At 39.3% G+C, this 22,389-nt stretch overlaps 1 protein-coding gene and 1 long non-coding RNA gene across 6 annotated transcripts in view; both read right to left on the bottom strand.

The window, feature by feature from the left end:
* Window positions 1–22,389, bottom strand: part of LOC138189115 (adhesion G protein-coupled receptor E3) — a 79,018-nt gene that overhangs the window by 19,704 nt on the left and 36,925 nt on the right. For all 5 annotated transcript variants that reach the window (XM_069131273.1, XM_069131271.1, XM_069131274.1 and 2 more), the window contains one exon: window positions 3,775–3,880. In XM_069131273.1, coding sequence (XP_068987374.1) covers window positions 3,775–3,880 — 106 coding nt within the window. The remainder of the gene's footprint in view (window positions 1–3,774; window positions 3,881–22,389) is intronic.
* On the bottom strand, window positions 6,374–6,843 carry LOC138189063 (uncharacterized). The gene is made up of 3 exons (XR_011175851.1): window positions 6,762–6,843; window positions 6,494–6,682; window positions 6,374–6,420 (listed from the first exon to the last, which is right to left on the bottom strand). It is a non-coding gene; the product is annotated as an uncharacterized LOC138189063 (long non-coding RNA).

Here is a 22,389-nt window from a genome sequence, read left to right on the forward strand (position 1 = left end):
GTTTTTCATTTGAAGTCAGGTTTGCAAGACGAGGTCATTAAGTTTCTTATAGGTGCGCTAAGTGCTCTTCGACGATCGCGACACGTTGTATACACGGCCAATGTAGCTCCTGCTGCACATTCGTAACATCACGCCTTGGAAATGTCATTCCCATTTTCTTCGACGTACAGATCTTCCGTCGCGTGTACGCTATCGATCGAATTTCACACAATGAAACGCCCAAATGGCTCTCTATTCTAAAACGAGTCTAACCTACGGAAAATGAATCTTTAAAAATTTTCAATTCGTGCTAATTCGAAACTTCTTTCGTTCGGATAAGATTTTGGAAAAAGTTTTGTAGCGGCACATAAGTTAACGGAAGATTCGAATCGGAAGAGACTCGTATTATTGTACCGTGGAATACCAACGTTGTTTTAGTTTGCTAGTTTCAAAGGTAAACGAACTCCGGACAAAATAATATCGCCGTTATTTGTAATTGTGAGGTGAATTGGGTGTAGGACGTGTAGAATGCCAAAGAAATACTCGGCGGTGTTTAACAGTATGATTTATTAACATTTCTTACTTTCGACTCTTTACGTACCACTCTCGACTTCGACTGACCTTTCTCACTTCTCGGTCACCACTCAACTGTTTTCTTGATCCGATTCGTTTCTTTTTGTCGCCCCTCAATATCCCCACTACGCACGCGTTTGTTAGGCGTCCGCGACCGTTGCCGCGTACGCCTTCTTCCAAGTATTTGGCGAAAGGATCGTAGAAATATCGACAGCGCATTAGGCCTGTCGGCACTTACGCTTCGGTGATATACTTGTACCGACGAAACCGTTGGAAAGTTTTGTTGTCGAGTGCTGCTACAATCGTCAACCGGAGTTACATATGAACTCTAACTAACTTTTTATAATAACACCGGTCGATACAAATAGACGAACGTGCCCTCTAGTTCATTCAGTATAACGAGTGATATACAGTCGAATAGCGAGCGTAGAGATGAACAGTAGCATCGAGCGAGCGACGACTACGACCGGCATAAACTATTTCTGTACTTGTACTTGAAGTTATTTTAATATACACCGACTATTACAATTTTATTACTTGTTTCTTTTTTAAACAAACAAACACGTGTAACAGACCACCTCAGTTTAAATAAAACAAACACTTGCAAGAATCGATCTTTATCAGAAACAAATCGCGCTGTCACGGTTTGAACGAAAATTGTTCGCCTAAAACGTTTGCAATGAACATGGTGAAAAGTACAGAGATTTTAATCGAAGATAAATATCTATACCTTTGCTCGAGCACTGATTGCAATGTGAAATCGTGCCGCTGAATAAGTACGTGCCGTTGAAAAACTCGTCACGTAGAAAATTTATCGTATCGAATACCCCGAAACAGTTTGTTTCACATCTTCCTTCCATTTAACAGATCCAACACGTTGGATGCTACGCCAGTTTTACAAGGTTTGATGAATTTTTTTATTATGCGATACATATCATGTTGAAATATTACCCACAAAAGATATGTTAATGAATTCATCTCACTGAGGTCACCGGCGACCCCCAGGGCGCTGTAGTGCAATTTCGCTCGATTCAATTATTTTTTGCGATTATCAAATATCTCATATTGTTTCTTCGCGTTGCTAAATAATTGTCCTATGTTGTTGCGTCCCGGGGCCTACCACAAATCATAATCCATCCCTCGGTCATACTTATTCGGACCCGCAACAATCCTAAAGAACCGTCACAAGATTTAGCATTTTTTACTTTATTATCAAGGCCCTTAATTGCCATCAAAAATCTTTCAAATCGAAACGTTCCTTACTGTTATTGTTCGTTAAGGTAAAACACGGAAAAAGCGTGTTTTTCCCATGTTCGACAGCCACTGGTGGGGGACGCACATAATAGATGTATATTTCATGTATAAATAAAACTATTTTTATAAGTTTTATACTGCATTAATTTCGTCACACCATTGTAGTAACAATGGTAATAATAACAAATTTATAACTATTGATATTTGTTCAAATTATGTATTTCTACTAATCTTGATGCGCCGGTCACCACCACGCCACAGCCAAGTTGAGTGCCGGTCACCGGTGACCTCCACGGCGTCACGACCGTTGGGTGCCGGCCACCGGCGACTTCCACGGCGAAATTGAGTGCCGGTCACCGGTGACCTCGACGGCGCCACGACCAGGTTGATTGCCCATCATCGGTGACCTTCACGGTGCCACGGCCAAGTTGAGTGTCGGTCACCGGTGACCTCCACGGCGCCACGGTCAAGTTGATTGCCCATCATCGGTGACCTTCACGGTGCCACGGCCAAGTTGAGTGTCGGTCACCGGTGACCTCCACGGCGCCACGGTCAAGTTGAGTGTCGGTCACCGGTGACCTCCACGGCGCCACGGCCAGGTTGAGTGTCGGTCACCGGTGACCTCCACGGCGCCACGGCCAGGTTGAGTGTCGGTCACCGGTGACCTCCACGGCGCCACGGTCAAGTTGAGTGCCGGTCACCGGTGACTCCCATGGCATTGAATGTGTTAAAACGTTGTGCTCTTAAGAAATAGAAACAGCATTCATGAGGTCTGGCGTACAGGCAGTGGCGTAATTACAAAAAGAAAGACGTAAATGGAGGCAGATGGGAAGAGAAATACGCTCCCAACAGATATACACACTCTTAATGTCCTCCTCGACAGCACGTCGAGACGATATACGCCACTAACCCCTTTTATGCTACACGTACGAGCCCCCTAATGACTTGGGGATGTTTTTTCAGCCATGAGGGAGAAAACTTGTTAAAGAATGTGCGAATGAGAGAAAGAGAGAGAGAGAGAAAGAAACACGCAGCAGTTGTTTCTAGCAGAAACCGCTTATCTTTTGCGCTGGTGTTTCGAGCATGTCGCGGTATGCCGCGGCAGCTGAGTGCTAGCGCGTTGAACAAAATTCCCTGGCTTTTGTTCAACTCTGGCGTATCGCCGTGATGATTCCACCTACATGCACTCGTGAGATCGCCAAGGACAAAAGCGCGCTGAAAATGCTGGTTCTCGTCCGATCGCCAGAGTTTAAGCAGCGCGTGTCGCGGAGAGTACTAAGATAGGTGATCGCTCCTTGGGAATTCCGTGTTATCGTTGATTCTAATCTTTTATTTACCGAATGTCCAGCTGGGCAAATTGTACAGTACAAATTAAATAATAACAAAAAAAAATCGTGAGATCTGCCAGCTATTTAAAATCCCCACTCCCGCAGCGATATTCTTCGTACGGTTAATTCGATTTTCTGATTTCTATTCCATTTTCCTTCGATCGTGCAATGGGTACGAGCTTGTCAGACGTAACATGTAAACGTCGTTTTTATTTTTCTTTCCTTTTAGAAAAAAGTTTCGTACTCTTGTTAATCTATTCCGTCGCTTCCAATCATTTTCGATTCTTCTTCGATTTCTTTTTCGGGGAACGCTGTCTCTGTTAAATAGCTTGCTACGTAATGAACCTCCACGATTTATACGAGAACAGTTTCAAATGATATTTAGATAAAGATCCGTAGAAACTTTTGACCGTCTTATCAGTTGACGATCTTGGAAAGGTAATTCCTTTATTAAATCGAGTAAAAGTCTTTCAAATGCTAGAGCAGCACGGTATCATGAAAATACACGTATACGTAAAGAAATTTCTTTCCACTTCGTTGTTTATTTGATCGTATATTTTCGTCTACTAACGCAAGAAGAAAAAAGTTTGCAATAGGAAAAGGAAGGTTTCCCCTTCCGAAAAAAACTGTCGAAACTTACCTGAACGCCACCTACTCCAACTATGAAGAGCAGTTGAACCATAAAAAGAGCTGCCAAGAGATTCATAAGGATCGTACCCGCCAGGCTTCTTAAGTCCGAGAATAGGCTGTAACATAACGAATGTTCTGACTTCCATCTCTTCTAGAAATCAGATAACTCCGTATAACTAACTTCGAAGTAGCGCTTTTCAGCAGCTTAAATTTAATTATAAACTGTAATGTTAAAAATGTAAATCTGACAGAAAATATTTTGCTTCAGTACTTTTGCCAAAACCACTTTTGCGATAGAAATTCCTTGTTTATTCAGAATATACATATGTAATATATATTTTCTTGGGCAATAAACGTTATATATACAGGGTGGTTGGTAACTGGTGGTACAAGCGGAAAGGGGGTGGTTCTACGCGAAAAAAGAAGTCGAAAATATAGAATACAAATTTTTCGTTTGAGGCTTTGTTTTCGAGAAAATCGACTTTGAATTTTCGCTCGGTACGCGTGCACTTTATCACGTCTCGTTATAACGGATCGTTGTCTCGACGGAAAAATTAAAAAAAAATGTTTATTCTATATATTCGACTTCTTTTTTCGCGTAGAATCACCCCCTTTCCGCTTGTACCACCAGTTACCAACCACCCTGTATATGTATAAAAAAACACTAATTTGGAAGAAAAATCGGTAGAGTTCCAGCACGAAGACGACAAATGGGTATGCAACGCGCGAAACCAAACAAAAAATACTCGAACCGAATAGTACGCGGTAGGATATCGTTGCATTCTCACGTACAGACAATTTGCATTGCTCTATGGAGAAAAGTAGCAGACAGAAGAATACAAAATAAAATTTACGTCGTGATTCGCGTCAAAGGAAAACTCCCTCCTTTTCTTCGTCTCTGTGTTTCCGTAATATTTTATTCGACTGCTAGATGAGAAAGGAAATATTCGCACGAAGGAAAAATTACAAATTGTTCGGAATGAAAATTCTGGAAATTATTTATGGCCTTGCGCGAACGATACGTGTTGAAAGGTATCGCGCGATACAGATGGTACAAGGAAACAGACAAAGGGTCCGCACGAGTGGCTTCGCGAGCAATTCGTCGGCTGTGAATAATTCATAAATCAAACAAGCTGGTCGAGGTTGGTCAAGGTGAAACTGGCCTCGCTGCTTATCTGTGTTTCGTCCCCTTTTTGTTTTTTAGAACGACCAAACCGTCGGCGTGCGACGAAATGGAACACCACGTTAATAGTTTCTGAAATATTGTTATCTCTTTCTTAGTAGAAACGACTTAGTAGTAAGATGATACGTCCAAAGATGGCGGGTTAATATATACACGTAATAGCGATGTTGCACGCTATTCGTCATTTTGAAAGAAATTCTCACGATTGCTTTCAAGCGTGCGGCTACTTGCGTTACCGTCGGAAAGCACAGTAACGAAAATCTTAGAAATGGTCGTACTTTCTTCGAGTGGTATGTCTGAAAGACACACGGAATTAGATTTCTGCTAAACTGAAAAGTTTCGACGCAGATCTTGTTCCCGATATATCAACGGAGACTGCAGCAAATAAATAATACACGGCGTCATGCGTTTTATCGATTTCATACGTGCGCGAAAAATAAAGTAACGCGAGTGGTTTCCAAGATTTTAATATACGTTACGTGCAAAGTTTGGTGTTTGTGAATGTTCGTTCGTAAAAGAAAGGAAAAGTAACGAAATTGAATTCTAGAGGCAGAGGATGAAGTAAAAAGGAAACAACGGAGCTTATTTCAGAAGAAAGTTTATCGGAAACTAGAAATACGGTTTCCTTCTGCTTCACTCAAATTTGGAATCAAACCGATCCTATCGTAATCTGACCAAGATATTTTTATTGAATTTCTGATTCGAATCTTGAGAGTTCTCTGCTTTACAAAATTTGCATCGTTTTCTATATTTACAGTTCGAAAGAATTTTTGTTCAAACGTTGTATTTAACGGTCACCGATCCAAAATTATTTGCATCTTCTCCGAGCTTTTGCTTTTCAACGCAAATACTGGCTTTGCTAGATGCTCGCGCAACCGCTAAAATGAAAGCTCTGTTTCATTTTCTATTTCGATGACCACGATACTCCGCTCAAAGGGTAAACTATGTAACTGCAATGAGAGCGAGAGCGAGAAAAGAGAGAGAAAAGAGAGAGAGGGAGGGATACAAAGAGCGAAAACGAAGCAAAAGAAAAGGAGAGATAAAAGGAGAAAATAGAAATACGCGGTTTACCGTCTCTATGCGCCGATAAGCAACGAACCGCGCACTTTATTAAAATTCCTTCGATACGAAAGTCATGTATACCTGCAATTCGAATTGATATCGAGTTTCACGATATTTCTAGCGACCGCGACTAGTCGGATTTCGCAAACAGACCGCGTTTCGAAATAACGTACGGAAAGGAAAATATCCCACGAGCGAATTTTCGACAAATATACTGTACGTATACCGAGCTGATGCTCGGATCCTCGTCGCAACGAACAAAGTATGTATTCTGTCGAATCTGGTTTTCCATTTGCAAGATGTACTTAGTGGGAAATTACATACATATATTCGATATATATATATCGAATCGAGAATCGATTTTCTAAATTACCGTCCTTCTCTCGTGATCTAATGTATTCAGTAAAATGGCTGCCAGTGAAACAAAGCAAAAATAAATATGTCGATTAGCAGGTGGTTTGAATTCTATAGAATTTACACCTACCCTCCTTGTGTTGACAATCCCAGTGGAAAAATGTAATTCACTTCGTCTTCTGGTTTTATTATAAATTCTACACATTCTATTCTTTCACCTTTTGTGTTTTCGTTCATGGAGGATAACCTTCAACGGCATGGTGTAGAGAAAATCGATTTGTAATAACCTAAATCCTTGGGGTAATTAAGACGATCGATTCTGGAAAATTGAGTTTATTTTGGGAATAAATTGAATTATATACAATAACAATTCATAACAAATCTACTAGAAATTTGACCTGTTGAATCGAGAATCGATTTTCTAAGTCTTAAATTACCGTCCTTCTCTCGTGATTTAACCTATTCAGTAAAATGGCTGCCGGTAAAACAAAGCAAAAGTAAATATGTTGATTGGCGAATAGTTTGAATTCCATAGAATTTATATATTATACTATATATTTCTTTCGTTTTCTATGAGACAAGTCAGTTCGATGTTTTCTGATTAACTCGTCCTACGTGTGTTCTACCAATCAAAAGATGGATACTCCTACGCGTGGCGAAGTGTCTAAAAGCAATAAGAATCGGGTAAGGGTTTGCGACTGCAGAGACCTTTAAATTCTTGCTAGTCGGGGGTTGATCTTTCTAAAATCCTATCGACGACTTCTCATTCGACCCGTGAATAATTCATCCTGAGCCGAACTTCCAACGGTAACCCAGTGGGAAGGGGAATCATGGATGAAATCGAAGGAAAGGATTAACCTGCTGTTCTTTTGTTCGATTTCGCGAGAGAAATTCGTCTCTCGTCATACAAAACGACTACGAGAACGAATATAAAGTAGTTGCCTGAATATCGTGCATTTTTAATTTACCGTTTGAAACATTAAATTCTCTTCGTTAATCGACAGCGATGCTACCATGCTTCAACTCGTTACTGCGAGGTAATTGTATCGAAGCTTTTGTTCGTTTACTACATCGTTAGGGTCGGTTTGAAAGATGGTGGAAGGAAAAGGAAAGGTGATTAAACTTCGAAGCTTTGTCAAGTTCGATCGATTTATCGATCGGTATGTCAGAAGTCGGCCAAGCAGAGCACTTCCATTAAATTTCGTTTCTTCTTTCTTTTCCAGCTATTCATCCGGATGATAAAGTTTTTAAGCGTTCCGAAAGCCTTGAAATACTAGCGGTGAAAAAAGGGATTGATCGTTCGAGATTTATGAATCGCGTCCCCTCGAGACTACTTTCAACTTCGATGAGACGAACAATCGTAATATAAGTCGTTAACAAGTCGAGCACAAGACCGAAGAAGATTGGTTGCAAGAGAAACGTTATCTTGTTTTTCCATTGCTCAAAGGTTTCGAAGGAAAGGAATAATTAGTTTTCAATCATTCTGTACAGAAGTATCGAGTATTGAAAGGGTAAAGAAAATTACATTGGCTGATTGCACGCGATTCGAGCGGTGTAGCAAAGTTTTTGCGGTCAGAGACTCGGTTGAAATTGATTTGAGGTCGAATCTCATGATATCTAAAGTTTGTCGCTCGAAAAGCACACAAGCTCGAAGTTCAGCGGCATCGACAGACCTCTGTTGCTCTATTTACATCTATAAAGTTTTACAGTTGCTGGTTCAACAGTAGCCAACCGATTTATCAATATCCGATACAAATCGGAGATGCTGAATTGCGTTAGGGCCTCGACCATATCGACTGGCCATTTCGGGAATCAAAATTTCGATCAACAAAAACGAATAATATAGAACGGTGCAACAAAGTTACGACCTATAGCATAAATGAAACGAGGCAGACGATAGAATGATATCATGTTCCATAATTAGTGTCATGAAGTAAATCTTATGTTAAAATAAACAAACCAGACAAATTTCAAGTAATTTATGTTTTATTTCAATCCTTTATATCCCATTTATTCTTAAGAAATGTGTAAATAGAAATTTCAACTGTGGCAGCTTTAACGTTACATTTCGCGTTTTTTTTTCTTTCATTTCTTTTCGTTTCTTTTGTTCTCAGTTTCTGTGAAATCTGATAATTCTTTTTAATTGTCCAACTTTTTGTCTGCTCGGAATTGCACCGACAAAGGATGAAAAGAATTTATGAAAATCCGTAGAAATTCAGAGGACCTGCCCATCTTAATCCTCTGTCGCGTTTGAAACAGTCACAATCTTTGTTGTGTTGTTATCATAACCTCTCAGAGCTATACACAGCTCTTCAGCAAAACGGTTTGCCGTTAAACCGAAGAGAAAATATGCAATGAAATATGCATAGCACTTTGCACGAGAAAAGAAAAAAGCAGGGAAAACGAGGTACAATTACGATTTCTTAAAAATGTAGGGCAGGACTGTCCTTTATCAGGATAGAAGTTTGCTCGGACAATAGAGCCACGTTGAATTCTATCCTACCTTGGTCTCTGTACCCGTCTATTCATCGAGGATACCTACCGTGGTAATTAACAGTCACAAAAAACGTGGCGAAAAGGACTAATTTATTTTTTAGAATGTAACGAATTTCATCACTCCCCTTTTGACTAATCCAACTGTAGCGGCACTCGAGAACAAAACTTTCCAACGGTTTCGTCGGTACAAAGCATATCACCGAAGCGTAAGGCCGACAGTCCTAATGCGCCATCGATATTTCTACGGTCCTTCCGTCGAATATTTCGAAGAAGGCTACATGGCAACGGTCGCCGACACCTAACGAACGCGTGCGTAGTGGGGATATTGGGGGGGGGGGCGATAAAAACAAACGAATCGGATTAAGAAAACAGTCGAGTTGTAACCGAGAAGCGAGAAAGGTCAGTTGGAATCGAGAATTGTACGAAAACTGTCGAAAACGAGGATTGTTAATAAATATATTGTTGAACACTAAACGGAAAGAGGTGAACGTGTTTGTGCCACATAAAGACATCGTGTCCGTAAAATCAAGAGTGTTCGTAATGGCTAACCACAACGAGAAAAGACGCGCAACGAACGCCACAGACCGCGGAAACATAACCTTTTGTTGACAGTTTCTACGAAAAATTCGATGCTCTATGGTACGAAGCTGTTTTATTGTCTCTCATATAATGATCGCGTAACGCGTAACTCTTTTCTTTTCGTTCGAAAGCTGGATGAATTGAAAGAATAAAAAATTTATTGAAATTGCAACGATTTGGATTGCAACAGAAGACAAAAATATGTAACCTGCGTAGATCGTTTTCGATGCAAACGCAATTTCGATTCCAGCAATTTCCCAAGCTATCCAACCTGGATCATAGCCACTGGAAAAATATATTTACCATAAATTACACATCTGCAATGTAGATAAGGGGACAGGCATAGAAAATCCCTCGTTATTTTACAAAATAACCTTTCCTTCCTTTATACGATATATGCTAACGATGAAGGATAAAAACTGACGAAAAAAAGTCGATTATACGAGATGTTCAATTTAAAAAAAAATGTTTGGTATTAAAAAGTAACCGATGATGTATCAAGGTTAATTTTTACTTGTACCTCTGTTCAAATTTTTCAATGAATATGGCGTATCACGTAACGAAGTTTACCATGGTGATAGAACAAGTTAGGATTTTTTTCATTAATCACCTCGTTCTATCCGCTTACACGATATACGTATTTTCTAATCCCCTGGTCAATCGTTGCAAAGAGAGTTTTTTCGATTGGCGAAGTTGCAAAATATTCGTCGCTGTATAACCTAATATCGTATAGAATTTCCTAATCGCCTTAAACAACATTATCATCGTCAACATTCTTTTGCCATCTCGTATACCGTTTGATTTCAAATTCGTATAGTAAAGGATTTTCGTCTGCTTGCTTTTGCTCCACAAATACTACTATGCTACAAATACCATCTACTTTGAGAAACTCTGATTGTGCGCGAAAAAGGGGAGTAAACGAGAGAAGCAAGAACTCAGTAAGCTGCGTAACGTTTGAAAAGAGCACGTTGGTGAAAAGCTGATTCACGGAAAAGAGCAATGGTAGGTTGCGGAATATCGGGTTTGAGGAAAAAGCCCGACGTTTTCCACTTGTCGTACGTGACCGCGTTGATAAGCGGACAAAGAGTGCAATTAACCAGGCATAGTCGGAATAACGATAAGCCGTCGGAAGCGGTTCTCGAAAGAGCCGAAGGAGGTGCGAACGAGAGAACCACGCGAAAGGAACGGTCATAAAGTAACAACGTGACACGACAGCGAAACGCATAAAAAGGAGAGTAAAGTGACCGCGCTTGCTTGAATTTAGAACGAGTTTAGAACGAGTCGGAAAGCTTGCAGTTATTTATATTTCTCCACTTCTCGGTCCTTGCTGATTTCATTGGATGCATCACGATGCGAATCCTTTCTCTGGCTCACCTTGTCTACCCTCCATTAAAATGATTATTATTATACGATATTATTTTTATATTATTTTATATATTATACGATATTATTATTTAACAACTTACGACTTGTTTGAGATACACGTTACATTTTCATTCTGTAATCGATTTTACGTAATATTTACCTTGGTTACGCGATGGTGGTTGTACAAAGCTCTATGTAAGTATCCACAATTTATATATTTTGGTTCAATATTTCAGTGTGTTTCGGTAAACTAAAACAAAATAAATATGGAGAATTCCTATAAAAACATACACGCGTCGAGATACAAACTGAACGAAAATTTGTATATTGTACGAGACGTGAATTTAGCATGACAAAAATGGCGGTGCACGAAAGTATTCCGTTTCTGTTACAACATATCCGATCGAAAGCGCGCCAACGCAGAAATTACAGAGCTAATCGTGTGAAACGTTGCCACATGGTGTCGTTCCGGAATCGTTACTAATCGTACCACCCAGAAAATTAGAACGGTTCCGTTAATTCACCAAGGAATTCTTCTTCTCAGCGTACCTATACCATCCTTCCCTTCTATAGACACTATAATACTTCGTTCAGTAATTGAATCGCGTGACACGCATCGTTTACGTCTACGGCGAATGAAATTACGGAATACCCTCGATCGTATCAAATAATTGGCTACCGCGTCGGATTGCCAATTTCTCTCTCGGATAATGAATCCTCTTTTTCATCTGCTTTTCGACACTTTGTGCTTTCTCGTTCATAGCTATATCTTACACCAACGTGGCATCTTTTTATTCGAATTATCGATCGAAGCTATCTTTCTCGAGGGAATATTGTGACTAATCGGCCATTTTTCGCATACGTTCTCAATTAGAGTTAAGCATTTTTCAAATCGTTTCGAACAAATATTTATCGAAAATAATTATTCGAATAAATTTATATTAGTCGAATATTTTATTTGAGTAATAATTATTTGTTGTTCGTAACAAATTTGTTTTCTATATTTATTCGAATAATGATTGCAGAAATATTTGAAAAATAATACGAATAATTGTTCGTCTCTGTTTAATTCTGTACAGGCACGTACGAATACTAGTACATTTCTTACTATTAATTTGCCGGATGATTAATTAGTCAAGAAAAGATAAATTTTCTAATCTGACATTTAAACATATTAATTATAAAAGTCAATGCTACAACAATTGAACAATGAATCTTGAAAATATATTCCATGCCTTATCCATCCTTCATCTATGCATAATAATGATTTATACATAATATATTAAAGATTCTAAGGGATAAAAGGAAGATAGAAAGAATAATGGAAGAGAAAAATGAAGAAAGAAATGGCGAAAGAAACAGCACAGATTAAATGGTGCAATAAGCACATGATTAGCGAAAAGAGTGGCTGGTGGAGTGGTATGAAAAGATGCGTGGGAAGGTAGGTTAAGAAAGTGTGGTTAGAAAAATTGTAACTATCATTTTTTTGCCGGGAGGTCAAAATAAAATAAATTGTTATCATTACTTATTAATTTAATGTATGATATTGTTGAGGTTAACTAATAGAGGAACGAGTGGATGAATTTATTATTAGAAAAATATATTGAAATAAATAAAGCTATACGTGTAAATACAAGTATAGTGTATGAGGTGAAAATCAAATAAATTCTTATCATTATTTATTAATTTAATGTATGATATTGTTGAGGTTAACTGATAGAGAAACGAGTGGATGAATTTATTATTAGAAAAATATATTGAAATAAATAAAGCTATATGTGTAAGTACAGGTATAGTGTATGAGGTCAAAATCAAATAAGCTGTTATCATTATTTATTACTTTAATGTATGATATTGTTGAGGTTAACTAATAGAGGAACGAGTGGATGAATTTATTATTAGAAAAATATATTGAAATAAATAAAGCTATATGTGTAAGTACAGGTATAGTGTATGAGGTCAAAATCAAATAAGCTGTTATCATTATTTATTAATTCAATGTATGATATTGTTGAGGTTAACTGATAGAGAAACGAGTGGATGAATTTATTATTAGAAAAATATATTGAAATAAATAAAGCTATATGTGTAAGTACAGGTATAGTGTATAAAGTCAAAATCAAATAAATTGTTATTATTATTTATTAATTTAATGTATGATATTGTTGAGGTTAACTGACAGAGGAACGATTGGATGAATTTGTAATAGAAAATATATTGAAATAAGTATAGGTATAAGTATACGCATAATGTATGCTGATCCAGATCCTCACTCTTTCAGTGTTACAATACAATAGAATATGATAGGGAGCAAGTTCATATATTTCTAGCAAAGGACATTGCCAAAAAGTTAAACTTGTAGCTGTTGCTGAAGGCTACAAGAAACAGCAATAGAAATCTACTTATAGCTCTTTTATTTATAGACTTTGTAACCCAAAACAAAATTCATATTCAAGGGCACAATAATATGCACCTCTCCTTCTTTGGAATATCTTTTGTTTCACTAAATTCTATCCTCTTTGTAACAGCGGTGTCCAGGTCACGGATATACAAAAGAAAAGGTGTAGAGTTTCTCTTGAAGTAATTACTTCAACAAATATTATCTGAATAAATTCTCATCTGAATAAGTTATTCGATTTAATTTTCATACAGATAAATTCTTACACAAATAATTCCTTATTCAAATAAATATTTATTTAATTGGATATCTATACATTAGAGATGAACAAAATTTTATTCCTTATATTTATTCATTATAGATTATTCGAATAAAATTTTGCACTGTTTTCAATATCGTTATCGAAATCGCGCCAACTTCACTCATATCGGTTATATTAAAACGTATTCAGCATCTCGTTCTACAATATATATAGTTTATGTATGGCGACTAATTTGATCGTTTCGATGCTCAAGCGACACTCCCTGCTTATAATTAAAGGCTTGAACCGAACGCTCAATAATAACGACTGTGAAACCACTTGTAGCGCGTCGTTTTCGCAATATGGATTTATGCCGGAATAAAATAGAATTTATTTTTGCAACTCGTTATCACGCGAGAAAAAGGCGGATGGATAAAGAAACATGTATTTATACGGTTCGAGGTTTTGCACCATTGAAACATATTTTTCACTCTATTCATCGCGTTTCACACCCCATACTCGTTTATGTCGATCGAAGGTCTCGTGCACTCGTTTCAACTGTGTCACGCTGAAACAATTTATTGCTTTTATGAAAATAATGAGCACTACCAAGGTACACTTTTAACGCGCGTTTCTTTAAAACCATCGCTCATGTAATTCATTTAGCACAGTTATATATTTTTCGCACAAATTCTATTCTTAATCTGCCACAGTTTCGTGCTGCTCTGCTATAATGTTACCGTAGCTACGATGAAATTAAATTAAAAAAAAAAGAAAGATAGGATTTCCCGGAAAATAGTTTAATAATAAAAAAATCATGTGACGAGGTCGATATCTGGGGGAAAAAATCATTTCTACCCCGAATAAGAAATAAATAAATAATATCTTACGCAACCAAAAAAAAATTTTGTAATTTTACTGAAGATAAAACGCGATAGTTGAAGAAATATTTTGAATAAAATTTTTAATCAAATTTGAATAATTCGCATGTAACCAATCGCAATTCGTCTCTCTCAATTTTTGAACATTCTGTTTTACGATTTTATTTGTAATATTCTTTTAAAATTTTGCAAGTATTCCCTTACGCCTCAAAGTTATCGTAGATTTATCGATGCGATCCCTAACCTAAAAAAGTATTTGATAATCGTCGATTTTTAAGAAAATTCGAGATTTTATTGAAGCTGAGAGAGAATTTTAATAAAATCGAACTACTCAAGGTTGAAAGAACCAGAATAATCGTGGCATTCTGGAATTCTCCGGTTTTCTCTTATATTTTCTGCTGTCGATGCCGTCTTTGCCGGATATTGCGAGCCCACGGTTGGCCAGCCATTGAGGTTGAAGGACGTTCCACGTACATCGAAATGGACAGCTTTTCAAGTAATCAAAACTTAGAACCCTTCGCAAATTCCCGACCACCGAAAAGCATACAATTTTTTTTTATCGCTGTGTTCGGTTGAATAAAATCCGTCACGAGTTTCTTCTTTCTGTTGGTTTTAAATGCACCTTGTACAAAATTGAACGAAACTAAGCATACATTATGGAGTAACGTGGAAAAAGAAAAAGACAACAAGAAACTAGAACTTGAGCGTGAAGATATTAATATAAGAAAGGATCTCGTTGTTCGTGCCTGAAATGAATTAATAAAGCGAACGTGAAAAATAATATACAGAACTTCGAAACTTCGACTCTCCTCTGGCACAGATAACACAGTTAGGTTTCGAGTTCACTCACACATTTTAGGATTAGTGAAACAAGATATCTTTCTATTTTGAAGTTTCAAATTTCTTTTTCGCTACAGGACCTTCGTTAAAACAATATCTTCTATAGTTTAGGAATCGATTTGCAATTGGTACTGTGTGTAGTTATTTATTTATTTTACTCGAACATTTAATTGTGATGTATTGGGTTAGCAATACCACCTATTGACAAAATTCGCAATCACTTAGTTGCTAACCCAATAGTTATCGATCAGATTCCTATAACTTGAGCTTAAAAGCTGCTCTGGAAATTGAAGTATGTCGACAATTCGATCTATGTATACACGTACGATATAAATCGAAAGGCAGAGACGTGGTAAGTTGTTGGACCTGTTCACGACCGACCTGTATCATTCTCAGCCAATATCGCGAAACTTCTTGTATTAACGAGTTCTTCGGTTCCATTCCGCCCCACAAAATTGCCAATAATCGAAGTCGCTCGTTATCTAACTATTTTCTCGTAACTATTTTCCAACGACGAAAAAATTCCTTCTACTTTGAAATTTTCTTTATTACGCTGGTAGTTGATGAAAAAAAAAATAAAAAGAAAACGACTAAACCCAAATAATTTGACGTAAACGAGATCGAAGCAGTTTCAAGTTACTGACAACTTGAGAGGAACGAAATGCAATTATTGCTGCGAATCAGACGTAATCTTATCGAGTCACGATGTTTTTTGATACTTTACAAATTCTTAATGGCTGTGGATGCTTCAACGCAAGATTCCGCTCTTTCGCAGATATTATGTTATTGGTTGGCAACTAAGTGATTGCGAGTTTTATCATTAGGTGGTATTGACAAAATCTGCAATCACTTAGTTGCCAACCTAATAGTTTTCTTAATTTCTTTCGTGCCTTCACGCCAGTTGACAGTTGTATTCTTAATAAATGTGAATAGAATGCTTGTGATAGCGGGAATTTAACAGAATAAATTTTAATTTAAAAGCAGCTGCGAGTTAAAGGAATCGCAAAACCGCATATTATCATCGATAGATCTTTCATGCAAGCTGCTACATTCGCCAGCTATTCTCGCTCGTTAACGCCGTATTTCTACGCTTCACAAATGAACGTGTAGCAGCAAAATGGATTTGGTGAAACGGCGTTGAGAACGGCAGTTTGCATTCACATCGCGAAAAGTTTGTTTCGTAACATTCACGCGGGTGAAGGCGTGACAATGAGACGTTTCTCCTATAGCTGAACGGTTTCAGCTGCGATTATGAACCATCCTACCAACTTTATTTTCAGCCAGGAAGATGCTCTCGTTATCCAATCAATGTTTTCCAAAAATTTATGTTCATCTCACAGATATCATACATATTTACGCAATTACCTTTGAATATTGAATGCAAAAACGCGAATCTATAATCTTCCCCAATTTTGTTAATATTATTAAAATAATTTTATTAATATTTATAAAATTATCTATTTTTTCTGACGCATGTAAGAGATGGTACTAATACATAAGTACATACATGTAGTATCGTGGACGAATAACCTAAAAGATATCAGGTGAACCATAAACAATGTCGCGAGAAAACCGAAGTGCCAACAGCCTATGTGCCGTCGGTCCTTCAATCGAATATTTACGTGGAAGAAAGACCTACGTGACTCTAGCCACGAACGGTTGCGGAACACGTGCGTGGTGGGGCTATGAGAAAAAACAGAGATGTTAAGGGAGAAGGGCGAAATAACAGTCAGTGTGAGTTGAGAAGTCAGAGAGTGCGAATTGCGTTGTCGAGAGTGTTGCTAGTGTCACTCAAAATTCGTGATAAAAGAATTGATTTGCAATTGCCACTGTGTGTAGTTATTTATTTATTTTACTCGAACATTTAATTGTGATGTATTGGGTTGGCAACTAAGTGACTAAGTTGACTATCCTTTAATATTTTTATATGCTTCTATTCACCAAAGTGGTTAAGTACAATGTTACAATGAAGTAGCGAAGTTACAAAGTATTAAAATAGTTGTTCAAATCACAGCCAAGACTGTACCCAAGACTAGTCTCGTGGTCGAATGCTCGCAGTTTTTATATGTTGAGTTTGTAGGAGTTGAGGGGCAAAGAGAGGATCCTGAGTGCCCTACGTAATAGGGAAAATTTATTATTGGGCCATATGCAAAAGTCAGGTTAAAATCAACGATTCATTGTCGGGTAGTGTGGAATGGCGTGCATTTGGCTATGGTCGCTGTCACATACCCCCTTCCTTAGATTGTTTTTGGTCCTCCAAAGTTAACGTTTTTTCCTACTGTTGTTGATCCTCGTTCTCGTCTTGTTCCAATCTGGTTTACTCGTGGAGGTGGTAGGTTTCTTTGGTTGATTAATTGAAAATTGACATTGCAGTGCAACGAGTGCCAATTTACCACATTTGAGACATTTTACTTGTCGTCGCTCAGCAAATGCTACACGTTTCATTTTAGAAAATGGTGAAATATTTTTGTTGATTGGATTATTACGTGTGGCAGGTAATGATCGGTTGCTTGTCTGCATTGGTCTGTTACAAAGTCGGTTATACGTTGCTGTTGGTCGAGTATCTGTCCTTCTCCATTCCTTTTGTTTTCGTAGGTATCTTGCAACGTCGACGGCTTTCTTTTCTGTTTCGCTCAATGGATATAGTTTGCTTGCCAACAGTATGCGTTCTATATCGTGTCGAAGTCCTCTTAAATAAATTCGACTTACATTTTTCATGGTGGCTTCAATCATTATTCGTCGTGTAATTGGTTATGGATTTTCATTAGTTATTGCATACGTAAATTTATTTAATATACGGCGGAATCGAATATTGAAATTTTGAACAGATTCGTAGCGTCCTTGTTTCAAACCGCGTAATTGTTCTTCGTATTCGTCAGATGTTACTTCAACTACTACGTTGGATCTCAAAGCGTCATGTAAATCTGCATAATTTTCAATAGGTATGTTTCGAATACTTTGCGCAGCTTTACCAACTATTTTATCGATTTTAATGGCTTTCAATAATAAATCTTTTTGTGAACAACGCATTCGCATAGCACGTACTTCTTTTGTGAAATCTTCCACTTCAACATCATCGTCACCGTTTAAAATTGAAATGTATTTTATTGAGTCTTACGCTGATAATGTAACGCCAATTCACATCAGTGACCAGGCACCGCGGACAAGATGGCACCCAGATGTCTGCACATCCTTGGCGCGTACCTTCAATAGTCCTAAGTACCCACCAGGGGTCTTGGAATTTTCATAGTTAAGGTCCTTCGGACCAAGCGAGTATTTCTTGTCTTAGATTTCCTTTACGTTTATTGTCTACCACGTGTTAGCATAGAAAGTTGGTTTTCTTCACATCTGGTATGTTCCGTTAGCAACTTTCTCGCGAGGCGGCCCTTCCTGGTCCACCAACCGTCTTATTACCCAATCGGAGACGGTGTCTACTGCCCTCACCTCCTTAACCAAAATTGTCATCAACAAATCATATAGTCCCGTGTCCTTAGACACGCCCACCCCTAGCCTTCCTCAGACACAGTATCGTCAGTAAAACTCACTTATTCTGTATCCTCAGAATAGTCAACATATCTTTACCGGTCTCTACCCTTGTAACAGTCGCGTACTTAACGTATCATTGTAACTAAGTCTTACATAACGTGGTTGGAGTGAATTGTGATTTATGTTAATTCAGTGTGTATTATATTGTGTTTGCTGAATTCATAATAAAGTTTAATTAAAACAAAATTAATAGTTGTGTTACGACCCAGCTATTTTATTTCATCAACCAACCCTTAAAATTTACGTGACAATAACATAGTCAGGTGTCGTGGTTCATTGTAGTCTTGGAATTCAGGGCCTTTCGGCTTTCAGGGTCAAATATCGTTTCGGGTGCGCTCGCTACGGGTACACGACCCTGTTTCTCAATTTCGCGCTTTTTTTGTGATGTTATTTACAGATTCAGAATCTTTGCTCATAATTGTTTCTTGACTTTCAATGCCTAGCTTCAATTCGGCAACTGTTTTTCTCAGCAGTTTGATTTCTTTAGTGAGGCGTTGATTCTCTTCGCTTGCTTGTTAGCTTAGTATTTGGATTTGTTGTTGAATTTCGGCGTCTAGTACTTGCTTTAGACTAATTTCACTGTCTTTACTTGTTGATACTTCAGACATTTCTTTTTTCCCGAAAATTGCTACTTCGTCTGAGTCTTGACTGTCAAAGCTAAAACGTCTAGTTTTATATTGAACAAAAGAATCAAGATTTTCCTTGATATCCATAGAAATAGAACTTGCATAGACTATCCGTTATCAAGTTATAGGCTTCAGATTCGTAGATTGTGAGTTTGTTGTTGAGGATGACCCGTAGCCCAAGTTGAATCCTTTTCCACGTTAGGCGGCCCTCTACCTAGACCAGGCCATACACCGCGGGCCAGACGGACACCAGATGTCCGCTCATCCTTACGGCGTATCCTCAATAGTCTTAAGGACCCGTCATAAATCCCAGTAATTTGCTAACTAAGGTCCTTCGGACCGAACAAATATCCTTTTTAAATCACTTTTTAGCGACTATTGTCTACTACGGCTTGACAGGGGAAAGTCAGTTTTTCTCACATACGATGCTTCCTACTAGCAACTTTCTACCGAGGGCGGCTAAGACCTTCCCAATCCACCAACCTTCGTTTATCCAATCAGAAGCAATGTATACTGTCCTCACTTTCCTGACCAAAATGTCATGAACAAATCCGATGGTCCCGTGCGCTAGACACACCCATCGCTAGTTTTCCTCAGACACAGCATCGTCACCCAACTCTACTTCTTCTACACCGCTAGAAAAGTCAACTACTTCTTCTACAACGTTAGAGGTGTCAACTTACAACGTCGAAGTATAACGTCTAAATCTAACGTCCATTAACTATCCTCTAATGCTACGTCCACTAACATACTAAATTCAACTACAAGAGCCCTGCTCTATTGTGCATCTATCTTATCTTCGTGCGACAAAGTGCCATCTAGGAATTATATCTACTCAACAGTGTAACTTAAGTGTTGGAAATAAAAACCTTATAACTCTGTGAACCACAGTGTTACACTAACTGGATCACCCCTATTATCTTAACGGAAATCAGGGGATCGATCAACTCGTGGTGTCGATTATTACAATCGTAACGGGAATTTACGGCTCCCGTTGACGTCTATCCTCGCCATTGGTCGAAAATACATGCTCCTTCGAGCCGAATTCACGTCCAGTGAAGAGTGCACTACCGATGACCGTACAGCGCCACGTGAATCTATCAATCCAGCCGCGGAAGCGTTATCATCGCAACGAAGCCAGTGACCTCAAAAGCGTCACCTTCGAACAAGCATAACCCATTGGCCGAGGAACGCAACCTCCCGCCGCCGCTGGACAATAAAGCTTCAATGGCGCTGTAACGAGCAGCGATCGATTTCCGGACCAACGTCCAGGTAAGATCATTCATCCTATTCATATACGAATGGCCAACGCTGAACAGGTCAGCACCTTGCGGCGTAGACGAAGCGCCATAATGACACAATTAAGGCTGCATGACACAATTAAGGCGTCACCTCGACGACTGCGAAGAAAACGGACAGGTAGACGGGGACTACCTAATATGTTGCCGCAAAGACTTGCACGAGAATTGGGGGAAGATGATCGCAGTTCAGTACGAATTAGTAGCGTTAGATGAGGAGGAAGCTGATCGTGCAGTCTCTTTAATGCAAGAGTATAATGAGATTGACACGCGGATCCTAGACCTTCTTGACCAACAACCATCAACAACCACTTCGACACCAGAAACACGCGATTCATGCGTGAGACCCGAGTCGACGGAGAATATCGCATCGTCTGGAGCGTCGATCCTGTCGCACGATATGCGGAGCTCATCGCGTGACACTCACAACGTGTCACCTATACGCGACCACGGTCACATCGTCAGCGTCACAGCAATCTGGTTCAACGCCACAAAACGCCTTGAATCAGCCAACCGCTCAAGATACTCTGGACCAGAAGGAACTCAGTCCAGTCCAGGACAACAGCGGTCATACTCCGCCGATGGAAAATATCGTGTCGAATCTAGTGCCGATGACACGCGCGACTCATTGCGGGAAACTCATCGCCTATACGCGTCTTCAAGACAATCGACCAAGATTCTCTGGATCAACAGACAGATGAAACCGTACCAGACGACATGCCGTCTCCTACTACGCTACCGCCGAAATGGGCCACAACGACGAGTGGCCTGAAACAGAACACTAACAGTCCATCGGATCTCAACACTTGTTGAGCGCCACAGAGCGCTACATCGGACAAGTCTTTGATCACCATCAACTTCCTGGAGAGCATGGTCGATCAATATCAACAGTCGGAACGAAAACCAGAAGGTCAAGGGAAGGTGCAATACTTTCAAGGGTCTGGTGTTTCCGAAACAACGTCTTGGCACGAAACAGTCGACGACACGTGAAACAGAACAAACTCTGTTCAAGAGGAATTAGAGGTTCTTGACGTGGAAGAGATTGGTCATCCAGAAACTACCTCAGACGCATATCTTGCCGTTGACACATGATTCATGGAACGCATCGGGGACGGTCATGCCCCAGTGGAAGCTTCCAAGACAATCGCGACGGAGGACTCCGACGGCAGCTCAAGGTGCAACGTTACGCTGATTGAGCGTGGAAGCAAAAGCACCAACGAAGTAGCTCAATTCGGACAGATCGTCGGTGGGAGCTCAGTCTCCCAATCAGCTCTAAAACTCCGCGTCGTGCTTGACGAATCTATATCAAGCACCACCAGAGTTCCTTTCAACGATACCTCCTGGATCGAGGCGTTACCTGATCCTTCCTGGGACGAGATGTCCCACGACACTTCCAGGACCGAGGTGATGCACGACAATCCTTGGATCGTGAATATCAACTGGAAATGTCCTGGAAAGAGCGAAGACGACGATGATCCAGACTACGAGGTGGACAACATGCTATCAACGCAACAATCCTTAGGCCTGGCCAGCAATTTTCCCTGGCAGCTACAGCACCTACGGACGGCAACAACTCATGCGGAGACGTACTTCTTGGACCGAGATGCAACTTCCTCCCACTACAGATCCGAACCTAACCAAACGGAAGGTAAGACGTCTCCGATTTTGTCTTCAGTGGATAATTGCACCACGCCGGTCCAATCACCAAGCATCATCATCAAGAAGCCGCGATACGGATGGGTCAGCGTGAGGAGCC

This window comes from Bombus flavifrons, chromosome 18, assembly GCF_040668555.2.
Source record: "Bombus flavifrons isolate JBK064 chromosome 18, iyBomFlav1_principal, whole genome shotgun sequence".
Taxonomy (NCBI): Eukaryota; Metazoa; Arthropoda; class Insecta; order Hymenoptera; family Apidae; genus Bombus; species Bombus flavifrons.